This window comes from Grammomys surdaster, unplaced genomic scaffold (assembly GCF_004785775.1).
Source record: "Grammomys surdaster isolate TR1022 unplaced genomic scaffold, NIH_TR_1.0 125690, whole genome shotgun sequence".
NCBI lineage: Eukaryota > Metazoa > Chordata > Mammalia > Rodentia > Muridae > Grammomys > Grammomys surdaster.
The window spans coordinates 994,823-1,008,570 of record NW_021620526.1 but is presented as its reverse complement, the minus strand read 5'-3'; the positions used below and the strand labels follow the sequence as shown (position 1 = coordinate 1,008,570).

At 46.8% G+C, this 13,748-nt stretch overlaps 1 protein-coding gene and 1 pseudogene across 1 annotated transcript in view; one reads left to right on the top strand and one right to left on the bottom strand.

Annotated features, from left to right (window-relative positions):
* Positions 1-2,082: 2,082 nt before the first annotated feature.
* Positions 2,083-3,261, bottom strand: LOC114639264 (annotated as a pseudogene).
* A 3,966-nt stretch (positions 3,262-7,227) lies between these two features.
* Prrg3 (proline rich and Gla domain 3) overlaps positions 7,228-13,748 on the top strand; it is a 7,856-nt gene continuing 1,335 nt past the window's right edge. Inside the window, exons 1-4 of the mRNA XM_028788010.1 lie at positions 7,228-7,264; positions 10,253-10,290; positions 10,943-11,103; positions 11,491-13,748. The exon at positions 11,491-13,748 is cut by the window's right edge and continues 1,335 nt beyond it. Coding sequence (XP_028643843.1) covers positions 10,284-10,290; positions 10,943-11,103; positions 11,491-12,018 — 696 coding nt within the window. The 5' untranslated portion in view covers positions 7,228-7,264; positions 10,253-10,283 and the 3' untranslated portion in view covers positions 12,019-13,748. The remainder of the gene's footprint in view (positions 7,265-10,252; positions 10,291-10,942; positions 11,104-11,490) is intronic.

The window sequence follows — 13,748 nt, the reverse complement described above, 5'->3', positions numbered from 1 at the left end:
TGTAAGCAACATCCTTCTAGAATCTCCCTATTGTGCATCCAGCTCTCCAACAGCCAGCTAGAGGGCTTGTGTTTGGTTCACCAAATCCTGCCTCTCATCAAAATCTTGCTCAATCCTTACATTCTTCTGTATGCAGCCAGAAGTCCATAATTAGTTGCGTGAATTTTTCCTTGAATACACACACCTTTCTGGTAATCCTCTGTCATTTCCTTATACTCATCTGGCAAAATCCCAACTCGGAGTCTGCACCTGTGCAATTGGATGTGGCTTCAGAAATCAGCACACTGAATAAATACTTTCATTTTAAAGTAAGGGTCATTAATCCTCAAGTGGGTTCTTGATGCAGCCCAGTAATCATGCCACAGTTCCAGAGAACATAAACTCTTCCGTCTCCTAGGAGACTATTTCAAGTTTTCTCCCCTCAAATAACAAGCCTATACCCCTCCCTTCTGAATGTTCCACTGGGCTGGCACTCATATCAAGTCCAGGATATCCTTAAACTCTTTCTTCTATATTAATCTCCCAAGGGAGAGCTTGGAATAATAGGTGCCCTGTTCCCAGTCTTCTTGCTACCATTGTTTGTTTTCCTCCATATCCTGGTGGGTTCATCTCTTGCCAGCTCATCCTTCCATTCTGCCTTTTGCATTTGCTCCTCATACTCTATTCTGCCTTGAAATATAGGATTGTTCATGGCTTAATTCTGAAAGTGTTTTTCTTTCTCCATATACAGAATCTTGCTAAAAGTCTCTCTTGTGGCTTGATACTAACTAAATGGTAACCTTTCTTTTTTTTCTTGATAAATAAAACCAAACGTTTATTTACACCAAAGAATTCCAACACTGGATCTTTCACATATGAAGGACAAAGTATTATATATATATACATACACACACACACACACACACACACACACACACACACACAGCAAGGAATGGCAGGGCCATAACAAGAGAACTGATAGTTTCCCACAATTATATAGTTTCCCACAATTACAGGTCTACCATTTCTGGTTCACTGGAGATAGTGGCTCTGCTCCTGCCTCTCAAATACACTTACAACTCTGAGAGCAGGGCTCCTCACTAGATGGCATGTGGAGAAGGGCAAGGCAGGAAGGGTTAAAGTACAAAGCTTAAAATGTACCCAGTGTGGCCACATCACCCCTTAGCTCATAAGAGTGCTAGCAAGAAACGTATATGGACAGTATTTCTTTTTTAAAAAGCAATAAATTATGACCACTAACTAACTGACTTCAAAATGGCCAAGTCAAAGAAAATTGAAAAAGGTTTTGCCTTTCCTCTCCTACCAGCTATGATGTCTGAAGATGAAAAGGGAAAGACGGAAGTAGGAGCCCAGAGAGGAAAGTATCACAAATGGAAACAAAACTAAAATTAAAATCATTTAGGGTTAGGTTAGTAAGACATGATTCGTTCAGAAAAAAAAAAAAAGCTTTTGGATCTGTCTGCAAGTTGGATAGACTTTTAACATCTTGATGTAAATAAGACAGACCCACCTCCACCAGAGCTGGAATAACCCATGGATGCAGTCCCGGAGAGAAGAGATGAAGTGACCAGCCAGCAGAACAGTGTTTCAGTATGGACTGGGTCCTCCCTACCTTTCCCCTCCCCTCCTTCCTTGATGAACTACAGTTTATAATCTCTGGAGAAGAAGAACATGAGATAGAAGCCCCAAGAATGTACAATGTGGGGAGAGCAATGTGGGAAAGGGAAGAACTCTCCATCCAAACACGGCAGCTGAGTCTGAGGCTAATTTATCTTTGTTCATTAGTGGTGATAAACTGAATTTGGAAGGGGAGAAAAAATTTTGTCCATGAAATATTCCACCTGCAGGTAATTTTTTTAGGGAATCCCCTGAGTTATGAAAAGTCCAAGTTTTTTTTTTTTTAAAGAAAAAAAAAGAAAATCAGCCTATAATTTTTTTATGATTCAACTACTAAATCCACAAGCAACGGTTTAGACATGGTGCTTCTGAAGTGTTCTCACCCTCCCAACCAGGCGCAAGCTGCATCAAAGAGAGGGTGGACTTCCCCACCTCTGCTCAGGAATCAGAAGAGAGATGGGGTGATTACTGCTGAGCACCAGCAGCAGCTGGAACAGGTATCCCAAGTGAGTTGGCAGCCGCAATCACTGGTGAGCCCGCCAGAGGTCCAAGGGGTGAAGGGGTTGGCACTGAAGAAATCCCTGACATCATATTGGCGCTGCTGACAGGCGTGCTTCCCCCTGCCATGCTAGTGGAGCTCATTCGAGCCTGGTCCTTCACAACAGTGTAGAAGTAAGGGTGCTCCATGGCCTCTCTTGCAGTGAGCCGTGACTGGTGGTCATATTGCACAGCTTGTCCAGAAAATCCAAGGCCTCAGGGCTGACAAGGTGCTGGTTTTCACTGTGGACAGCACTCGCAACGCTTACGGGAGTGTCTGCCCAAGATATCGTTGAAACGTGGATCTAATTCAATGCTGTACTTGTCAATATAGTCATATAAATCTTCTGTTCCCAGAACCTTGGCTATCCTCACCAACTGATCATAATTGTCATATCCATGGAAAACTGGCTCCTTCCGGAAGATCATACGTGCGAGCATACAACCCAAGCTCCACATATCCGAACTGTAATCGTACATCTGATAACCTACAAGTAGTTCTGGACCTTTGAAATATCGGGAAGCAACTCGGACATTATACTCTTGGCCAGGATGGTAAAACTCAGCTAAACCCCAGACTATTAGCCAAAGCTTTCTGAGCTCATGATCAATCATGACATTGTGGGGTTTCACATCTCTGTGCATAATCTCCGTGCTGTGACAATAATCCAAGGCTTTCAGAACTTCATACATGTAAAATCGAATGTCATAGTCTGTTAACGTCTGGTACAATTGCTTGAAGTCTGTGTTGTTTACATGTTCAAAAACCAAGGCAGGGGTTCGTGACACAGTCCTTTACAATGTCTGCAAGTGTGATGATGTTGGGCCCACCTCTCAAATTCTCCAAAATCTTTGTTTCACGCTTAATTTTCTTCTTTTTTACTGGCTTGAGAATTTTAACAACAGCTTTTTCATTATTTGTGATGTTGACGGTTTCAAACACTTCACTGTATTTCCCTCTGCCTAATTTTCGAACAAGCTGGTAGTAATCTTGATTTCCCCATTCCACCACATGTGATTCATAGTCCCAGTACTCTCGGGGTCTGTGTGTGTTAACATCTGTGTAAACTCTGGCCCTGCTTGGCACGGGTCCTGACATGTCAGACAGGTTGATTTGACTGACAAAGCTGAACTTGATGTTTGAAGTTCTGGTAATCACTGTGTTCAAAAGCAGAAGTTGGTAAAACTTTGTTTCAGACCCTTTTTCTTCACACTGCTTAGTACAGATGTTAACTTGCTTTTCTGAATACAGTTTTTTCAATCCATGATTGGTTGAATCTGCGGTGGAAGCGGCAGCGGCACTGGCTGCGCTCCCCTATCCTCACACAGACAATATGGTGGCGGAGGAGGAGACACATGGCTCGGCCACCAGCCACAGGGACCAGAGCTAGGCTGCATCCTCCCTGCTGGAAGCGGAAGCCCCCTCCCCAATGATAACCTTTCATTCCCATCTCCAGTTTTGATATTTACTCACGACTATAGACTTCTGTGTATAACCAGCTTCATGTTATCTTCTACATCTTAGTTAAAGCACCTCCATCATTCCTATATATTTGACTTTTATTTGTAAGTCTTCACCAAATTCTATGCGGTTATCTAATATGCATGTATCTCCCATCAAACTCCATCCAGAATTTGCTTTCCTTCCCACTGCTTGATGCAAGTCACCATCATCCTTCTCCTGGATTGTTCCAACAGCCCCCACAGAAGTGTCCTAGAGTCCACCCATGACATCCAACTTTCATAAGGAAATCATTCTGATAATTTACATGAAGATAGATAAGTTTTGATACTCTCTGATCCAGAGCTCTCAGTTTCTTTCCACACCATTTAAACTAATAAACAGCCAAAATCGCTCATGATGGCCTGGGAGGCCTTGCATGATTCTTGCCCTATATTAGAATATAGTAGATGAAACTCTGCTTTTGGGGTGCTTACACTTGTAAATCTGTCTATCCAGGACAAAATAGTTCCTCTTGTCCTTCAGTTTTCAACAATAAGGATATCCTTTCAGCAGATCCCTCCCTAATGACTTTACTGTGTTTAAATTTTCTCTATAGAGCCAGTCAGTCATCACTCACTATCCTACATATTTGAATTCCTGCAGAGGGGCTTATGTAATGACCTTGAAGTCATAACGCATGTTTAGTTCATTGTCATCTGTATTCTTAGGTCCTGGAATAGCACCTGTCATATAACATCACTGAACAATAAAGGATATATAGCTTTGGGATATCAGAGAAAAGCCCCCAAGTACAGTGATGAGAATAGAAGGGTTTATTTTTGGCTTTTTCAGTTTTCAAAGACAGAAAGTGAAGTTCAAGATGTTGGCAAGGTTGGTTCCTTTTTCTCTTCTTGGCTTGTAGGTGGCTGTCTAGAGTGTCCTCAAATGATCATCCTCTATATGATTGTGTCTTAGCGGCACTAGTGCCCTCCCCAAATTCCTCATTTTACTTCAGTTTCCTCATTAAAGACATTGTCTCCAAATAGAGTCACTGTCTGAAGTAGTGAGGCAAGGGCTGTCATATAAAGGACTGAAGGGCATGATTGAGACTACAATCTAACTAGTGTATAGTGTGTAGATGGTGAAGACTGTTCAGAGAAAATGAAATCAAGATCAGTACTTCTATTTGAGTGTGAAGCAAGGCTTGTAAAGGATGGGCAGGAAGACTCACAGAAGGGCTCAATTTTGATGAATGGGCATCAGGAAAATAATTAATGTAGCTCCAAATAGGTATAGTATGAAATGCAAGGTGGGGTAAGGGAGAGAAAAACTGGGGAGAGGAGGGGATGGGATTGGTGAAAATGAAGGACAGGGAAGAACAGGGTACTCAAGGCTGGGAGAGGGAGGAAGCAGGTCCCACCTTATGGTGGTGATTTTATAGTGAAACTTACTACTTCTGATCTACCAGGATTTAGCAATGACCTGTTGTGGGTGAGCCTCTGTACTGGATGGCAGTGATGTAGGAAGATACATGGTCCCTAGTCCCAAGACAGAGGAGGTACCCAATGCACAGCATGTAAAGTAGAGTTATTCTGTCTTAAGCTCATTTGTAAACACCAGGCACAGTTTAACTGATCACCTCAATGATCCTCTGAACAAAACTTTAAGCAGGCACTCTTAGTGTCATTTCTATTTAGCAGATAAGCAAACTGAGGCACAGAGATACCAACTGACTTGCTGAAGATCAAAGAGTAATAATGAGTGGTCCTGCCAATAGGTGGATCAGGGCTCTGCTCTTGAGGTCCCTCTTGTCCTCCTTTCCCACCCTTACCATGCACAGAGACCCCGTGCTCCCAGTCCCTGAAGACAATGGTAAGAATGGAATGGTCAGTGTGGGAATGCACAGAAGGTCTTGCAAGACTTCACAGTACAGATTTCATTGGTACTGTGTGGGCAGAATGAACAAAGTGCCCTGACTCATAGTGGGAGGAAAGGCATCTGAGTGGAGAAGGAACTAGAAGTAGGCTGGTGTTGCTGGAGCAAGCAGCTCAAGAGCAGATGTTGGGAGGACAGTAGATGTTACATATTCTATTCTGCACATAAATACACTCCACTCTGTCACCTTCTTTGGGGGTGTGTACCCTGAGGTTGAAATGAGCCCAGGAGAATGCTGATGGTCTGAAACTACCTTAATCATTTTCCCCACTGACCATGACTCCATCCAACTCTTTTACTACCCAGCCAGAGTATCTACACACAGTTGTTTGCATCAACCAAAGGCATCCCCATCCACAGGGCATCTTATCTTTCTTCATGCAACCTGCCCATGGGCATTACTGACCTCCTGACTTTCCAAGGATTAAAGATTACACAGGCTCTCTCACAGGCAAGGAAGGCTCCTGAAACATAGGGAAAGGAAAAGAGAGGCCTCTGAGTCCATGGGGCAGATGAAGCACAGTGGGGTATGTCAAAAAAGAGAGAAGTGTAGGTCCAGGAGCAACAAAGAATTAGCCCTGAAAGCTAGAGCAATGGGGACCCCGGGACCTCTTTACATCCCTTCTCATAATATTGGACTTATTCTGGCCCATTCCCATTAAATGCAGTGCCTAAGGGAGGATGATAACCCTAGGCACAGTGCTGTGCTGAAAAGAGCTCTCTCTGTTAACCTAGTATGGCACACTAGGTACTTCCTATGCTTCCCAAGACCCACACCCTAATCATCTTGCCTCTCTCTATGGTCCAACCTCAATTCCTAGAATAATGCTTCTCTCCTACCAGAGCTTTCTTTAGCCAGGTTGAATCTCCCACAGACTGAGGTGTATTTCACTCAACACTCCTTGCAGGCCTTTCCCTTCTATTCCTTCAAGGGGATGCCCATTTCCTTCTCCTTCCAGCTGCTGACTCATGGGAGAAAAAAGCAGAATTCTCCCCATTTCTCAGATTTAGCAAGAGAAAAGCCTGCCATTCTCAGGGAGGGTGGGGGATGTAAGTGAGGAAACCAAGGTCACTCAGTCATTGGCAGAAGGAACAGGGCCTGTTCTCTGCGGACCTGAGAAGCCTCATAAGGCAGCCTGGGACTACTGTTACGCGCCCCTCTTCTCAGCAGGAACCCAGGCCAGGCTGGCTGGAATGGCAGGTGAGCCTGGATGGGGCCCAGGAGGCAGGTCGGACTCTGCGGCTCCAAGACGCCTGGAACGCGGGCCTTCACGTGGCACCTACAGAGCCCGGTCTTCGCAGGGCTCGCGCCACAGTCACTTCTGGGACAGGGTGGAGGCCAGGGTCCCCAGGGAGCCCCAGGCCTTCTGGTCAGGCCCCGCCCCCAGCAGCACGGGTGTAGGCAGGGGCGGCGCTGGCGGAGTTGGGCGCGGGCGCGCAGTGCTTGGTGCGCGCCACCGCCCCTCGGCCCAGCTTGCTGGCCTTCTCAACCTAAGCCCTAGGTCTCTTCAGCCGGCCCCACCCCTTCTTCCTCTCCTGGCCCAGAGGCCTGGTGCGCGGTGCAGCGCGACAATTGCTTGTGGCCTGGCTATCGGGGCAATTCTCATTTTTTGGCGCTGGAGAGTGGCACGCCAGGCGGGGGGCGCGAGGCCAGAGCTGGCTCGGCAGAGTGCGGGGGGAGGGTCTGGCGGAGCCCCCAGAGGAGAGCAGGGGCAGGCAGGGGGTGCTGAGGTAACGGATAAGGCCTGCGCGCCTGGCTGTGAGGGGCGGGGGCTCCAGGCGCTCTTTGGCCCGGGCCTGGCGGGAGTTGGGGCGCCAGGGGTGGTGGGAGGGAAGCGGTACAGGGAGGGACTAAGGGAGGAGACCGATGGGATGGGCCGGGGGCTTGGCCGACGGGGAGCAGGTGGGCGGGGACAAGGGCCCTGCTCGAAGAAGAGCAGCAGAAGGTGGCGGGCTGCGTGCGCAGTGCGGCCGCCTCCTGGGCCTGGAGAACGGTGAGGCCATTTGGTTGGATGCCCGGAGCCCCGAGGGCATGGTTTGGTGTTCAGGGCCACTGAACTGGGAGCTGGGCACTGTTGGGGAGGGAAGATTTGGAGGTCAGGCAGGCCAAGGTGTTTGGATTCTTAAGCAGATCCCAGGAGTATAGTGTTGTTGGGCCAGAAGCAGGAGTTCTTCACAAGGACGCTGGTGTCAAGCGAAGGTGGGCAAAGCCAGGCCCTTTCAGGGCCGGCATAAGTGGAAGGGTGGAAGGGGACAAGAGACCCCAGAGTTTGAGTTGAAGCACAATTTGGGAACTGCCTGTGGTGGATTGATGAATCAGGAGATTTGGAAATCGCAGAACCCTTTCCTGGCGAGCAGTTCTGAGTAATGGAAATCACTCAGATTTGGAGGAGTGGCTTTGGAGGCCAGGTCTTGGTACACTAGGTGCTCAAGGGGGCCACCAGTCTTTGTGGGAGGTACTTTTGGAGCTTTGACCCAGAGAACTGGGATTCAGAGGCCTCAGCCTGGGGTGGGGTTAAGGAAGGTCTTTGTGGTGGTCAGTTCTCTGCCTTCCTTCCTTTCTAGAACGTCAGGATTCAGCTGTGTTCCTGTGGGGAGTGGGTTAAAAATTCTTTCAGCTTACAGTCAGCTAGCTGTACAGTATCTACCAGCGGCTGGAGGGACATATGCATGCGTGACTGCAGCTGCGTTTTCTGTCGTGGAGCCCTCATGCTGCCTTACTGTTGCCATAGTAACTGCCTATTGATGGTGTATTTATAGGGGAAGAAGCAGGCACTACATTTTGGAAAGGGAGGGGGGAGAAGCCCTCATAGCAGCAACAGCAGCAGTAGTGGTGGTGGCTACAGAATTGCTAATAGGGTAGTCATGACTTGTGAACTGTCTGGGGGGAGATCCTGGCTTCTTTAAAGGCTCGGAAATGAACTAATGGCTTTTCCAGGCCAAGATAACACAACTTGGGGCTATGATGTATGTGTGTATGAATGCACGGAAGTCCAGTGTTAGGTTTGGACCAAAGATAGTTATATGTAAAATTCTTATATAATTCTTCCATGTAATTTTTTTTTTGAAAACGCCACAGTTAACTTCTGTAAGCAATGGCATGTGTTTGCTTTGTAATTAGCGAAAGCTTTTCTCATTCTTTTCAAACTCTGTCTGATGTTACAGCTTTATTTTTCTTTAACCAAAACACCTCTTCCTAATCCAATTCTCTCTGCACCCTCATCATATGGACACCATAGGTTTTTTGATAGTACTCTTTTTGTCATTGTGAAACTTGAGGTATTTCAGTGAAGTGATCTGTTAGTATTTTTCCATTTGCTCTAAAGAGAAAGCCCTGTGACACAATGATAGTCCAGACAGCTGTTAGATCAATTACTTTTCCCATCATTTAACATTTATTCATGATTTTTATCCTCCTTATTTTCCAGAGTAGAAGCCACATATTAAACACACAACAGGAATAAACTCTTAACGAATAAATAGAATACTGTACCAAGTTGTGGAAAGAAAAGTGTATGTGCATAACAGCTGGGCTTCTAGAGCACTTGTATTTGGCCATCAGTAATAACACTGAACTTCCTGGCAGCCTAGGCAAAAAGGGTAGCATAATGGGTTGCAAAACTCATGTGTCTCACATCCTATTAGTCCTAAAACATGAGCTTCTGCTTGGGGAGGGGGACTGAGGGGTGACTGCTCCCAGATGTTGATGGGTTACACAGTGCTTCTGAATATGTGTGAATATGTGTATGAGTAGGAGAGTAGGATTGTGTTATCAGAAAAAGGCTTTATGAAGGTACTTCTTGATAGAGGCTCCTCCTCTAAGTTACCATCACAGATTTATTGTATTGTGTTGCACTTATGTGTTTGTGAGTTGTGATCCTGAAAAACAAACCCACATCCTTAGATATGTTTGGAATATGCTGTATGAGCAAGCTATACCCCCAGACTTGTGTCTTCATGTTGAGCTTTTAAATATGTTTTCCAAGGTTCTCTGCTGCAGTAGTCTTTAATGCTAAGAGAAAAGATGTGTGTGCCTCCAGAGAAGTTTAAACAACTCTTTCTTTTGGGGAAAAGTGAGCTGAGCAGATTGCCTGAGTTTGGGCCCAGTAGATTGGATCAGGGAGTATAAGACTGTACTTATGTTGTACATGGTGGGTCTGACCCTGCACAACAGATATCCATAGATTACTGTAGGTCAGCCTCAGCTAGGCTGGGATATTTGAGATGGCTGCTGTTGCTGCATTAAGTTTGGTATTCAAGGAACATTTTATCTCTAGAGGTATCTGGGACTCATCTTCACCATCAAGTTCAATTCCAAATCTTGTATCTGTCTGAGTCAATTTGCTTAACCTTGTCTTTACTCGATCCCATATCTGGGCTTGATTTCTCATCTGTCTCTGGAGTCTTTTCTATTCTGAAGGGATAAAGATTCATTGAAGGGATAGGGAGTGTTAGTTCAGAGATGCTTTTCTTTACAGGAGTGTGTGTGTGTGTGTGTGTGTGTGTGTTGTGTGTGTTTGAGAACAAGGCTCTCCTGGGCTTTGGAGAGCTATGGAGAAGGTCTTTTGGGACAAAGCAGAAGCAGTAGGAGTTAGGAGTGGCTGTATGAGGGTGCTGTGCCTCATGGGAATGCTGCTTTGACCCTTTAGCCAGGTTGGTAGGAGGTCACAATCTAGACCTTAGAAGGTTTTACCATGACTTTCTTTTCTCCCTTGACAGGCAAGTGAGACACTGGAGCTGAGGAGGCATCATGGCTGGTGAGTAAATGTTTCTGGAACCATCTGAGTTGGGCAGGCTCATGTAAAAGCAACACATCCATCTTTTCAGCTTTTCTTTCCTTGAGTGGCTCTAAGGTACACTAGTGCAATAATTTATGGAATCACTGGAAAGAGGACTTGCAGGCCAGACCTGTCAGCCTGGGCATAGAGGGGCATCACTTACTGTGAGGAGTAAGCAGACTCACCATTGGTGATTGCTTTCATCCTCCAAAGTCACAGCTCATGCCTGATTGTAGTCCCACCAGTGGAAGCTTGGAAGAGGAAGAGCTCTCATGGTAAGATCTCTGGCTTTCCTGTTTCAAGAAAGATACAGAAGCTACTGGATGTTTTCTATCTAAGATTACAATACATAGAGTTTTTACTGGTCCTTCTTCCCATTCAACCTGAAGCTCTTCCTCAGTTGAGTCTCATTTTCCTTTGTATGGGGAGGGACCTTGACCATGTTGGGACCCTGAGCTCCTGCTGGAGAGCACAATATCATAGAAAGGCAGCCCTCCCATCACCACTGCAGTAGGCTAGGCCTTGCTTGGAGTCCTGGCTTTAGGCCTGCAGGATTTGCCCTATTTTCCTTAATTACTGGGCCAGTCTGGTTTGTAGGGACTGAATTACTTCACTGTGGTTCTCTTCTCAGTGTTTCTGGAAGCCAAAAATGCCCATGCAGTCCTGAAACGATTCCCTCGTGCCAATGAGTTCCTGGAGGAGCTACGTCAGGGCACCATTGAGCGGGAGTGCATGGAAGAGATCTGCAGTTATGAAGAGGTCAAGGAAGTATTTGAGAACAAAGAGAAAACGGCATGTACTGCCCTGGGGCTGGGTTCTGGGAGGAGGTACAATCTTGGGAATAATGAGGACAGATCTGAAACAAGGAAAGGGTATCACCCCAGCCTATATCTTTCCTGTTGGAGCCCAAAAGGAATTCTGGGGTGTCCCTCTAGGTCTGTTGCATGATTCATGTGAACTTCCTTGTCTGAGAGCTTTGTTTCTCAACTTTGGTGGATTCAGTAGACTCTCTGAGAGCTCTCTCTGGCCAGTAAGATGGCTCAGGTTGGAGAAGGAATCACAAGCCTGTCCTTGGTACAGGACTTGATGGAGGCCTCAGATGTCTAACACATGGATGTTAGGTGACCATTGCCTGGTGCCTGTCTTCCTCAGGATTGAGTGGCCCTTCTTCTTTTGCAGATGGAATTTTGGAAGGGATACCCAAATGCAGTCTACTCAGTCCGAGACCCCTCGCAGAGCTCAGATGCCATGTATGTGGTGGTGCCCCTTCTGGGGGTAGTCTTGCTGATTGTCATTGCCTTGTTTATCATCTGGAGGTGCCAGCTGCAGAAAGCAACTCGTCACCACCCCTCCTATGCTCAGAACCGGTACCTAGCCAGTCGTGCTGGGCACAACCTTCCCCGAGTTATGGTGTACAGAGGCACTGTGCATAGCCAGGGAGAATCCTCTGGGCACCGAGAGGCAGGAAATAACCCACAGATAGTTCTGGGGCCCAGCCGAGGAGGCAGAACCACTGTCAGGCTGGAGAGTACCCTCTACCTCCCTGAGCTCTCTCTCTCCAGACTATCCAGTGCTACCCCTCCCCCCTCTTATGAGGAGGTGACTGCCCCCCAAGAGGGAAGCAGTGAGGAGGCCAGTGTCTCTTATAGTGACCCTCCCCCAAAGTATGAAGAGATTGTGGCAGCTAGCCCCAGTGCAGACAAGTAGCTGAATACAGGCCCTGGCCTGTATAAAAGCCTCTGTCAGAGGTAGCCTGCTTCCTTTTGGATTTCTGAAAGACTGTGCCACCACAAAACAGCCTTAGCCTCCTTGTTGCCAAATAATTCCCTAATTGTGGATTTGTAGGAAGTCAGTTGAGAGAGACCGTGTCTCTCTGTGTGTGTGTGTGTGTGTGTGTGTGTGTGTGTGTGTCAGGGGTCGGGGGAGGCATAGGACAAGTGCATGAACCCCCTGGGAAGAGCTACAGACCTGAGAGTCCAGGTCTTCCAGACTTCCCCCTTGCCACCAAGTCCCCACTATCCTGTCCTCTCATTAGAGACTGGCTTCTCTTATGCCAAAGGAACCATTCAATAGCATTGATTGTGATTAGAATGACTACAGGATCATCCCCTGGGGCTGTGGCTCTGTCTGTGGACCTAGGGCGCAGAGATAAGGGAGTCAAGGCAGCCCTACAGTTCCATCCTTCCTGTTCTCACTTATGAGGACAGAAATAACGATTGAACTAGGAACAAAACACAAGTCATAACAAATAATGAACCATAGATGAAAACAATATCCCCTGGACCATCTGTAGCCCTCCAAAAGACATCAATTGAACAGACCTTGGCACAGCCTCCCTCCAACACCCACCCCTATGCTCCTGGCCAGGGTGAAATCTATGTGGAGAGCAACTTGGCAGGAGGACAGGACATGGAAAGGAGGAGGGAAGGGTTCTGGGTGGCAGAGCTCCTTTTTCCAGACCAATCAAGGGGCCCACTTGAACTCTGCCATCTTGTTTCTGGTGTGTACCATCTGTGTTTGACCACTCCCCACTGGCATTAGTCCAGGTATAGCCTTGGAGTACTCTGTTGTGGGGAAATTGATGACCCCTTCCTTCATGAAGTCCGGGGCCTCTCCCTGGCCATTACAGACTGGCATAGAGAGCTCAAGATACTTCTTTTGTGGGGTTGATCAATCCATAGGATAGTTAAAACCATAAAACCACAAGCTCCACCTCCTTGGCACTGTGCTATCTGTCTGGCTTTGTAGTTTTAGGATACTTCCTTTTTTTTTTTTTTTTTTTTTGTAAATAGGTGCATTGAACTTGAACTTCAGATTGTGATTTCTCCTAATGATGGTGCCCTTACAGGGAGAAGTTCCCAAAGTGTGTCTTAAATTTTTTCTTAGTGGGGGAGCCTATGACCTGGAGTCCAAAGCCCACCTGGGGTTTGCTGTGCCATGGCCAGGGGATGATCTGTTTTCAATGAGGCTTTGGAAGCCGTTGGGCAGAGGTGACTTGCTCTTTAACTGTCAATGATAAAGTAAAAGACACAGTTGATACCATCTCTACCCACCCCAGCTGTATTCTCTTGGCCTCTATGCCAAATCATTCTTCCTCTGTGGTGCTTTAAAATATGTAGAACATTTTTGTGGGGCCCAAAAAGAGTGTATAGCGTGGGTCTGCTGGCAACTGCAGTGGTTTCAACCCACAGAGTTGACAAGCTTCCTTCTGTCTAAACAGCCCTCCAAGGCAGACAATGAGACACATTCCTTGAATGCACTTCTGCCTTGAGGCCCCAGATGACTTCTAGAGGCTGTTCCAGTGCTAGGGACTTTCCCAGGGGTGTGCTTCTAGTCAAGCTTATGCTCTTACCCCAGTGAGGCTGCCAGCTTGAATAACTCAACCATGTGGCTCCCCTACCTCACCAGCCCATTAGAGGCTGACAGAGCTAATGCTT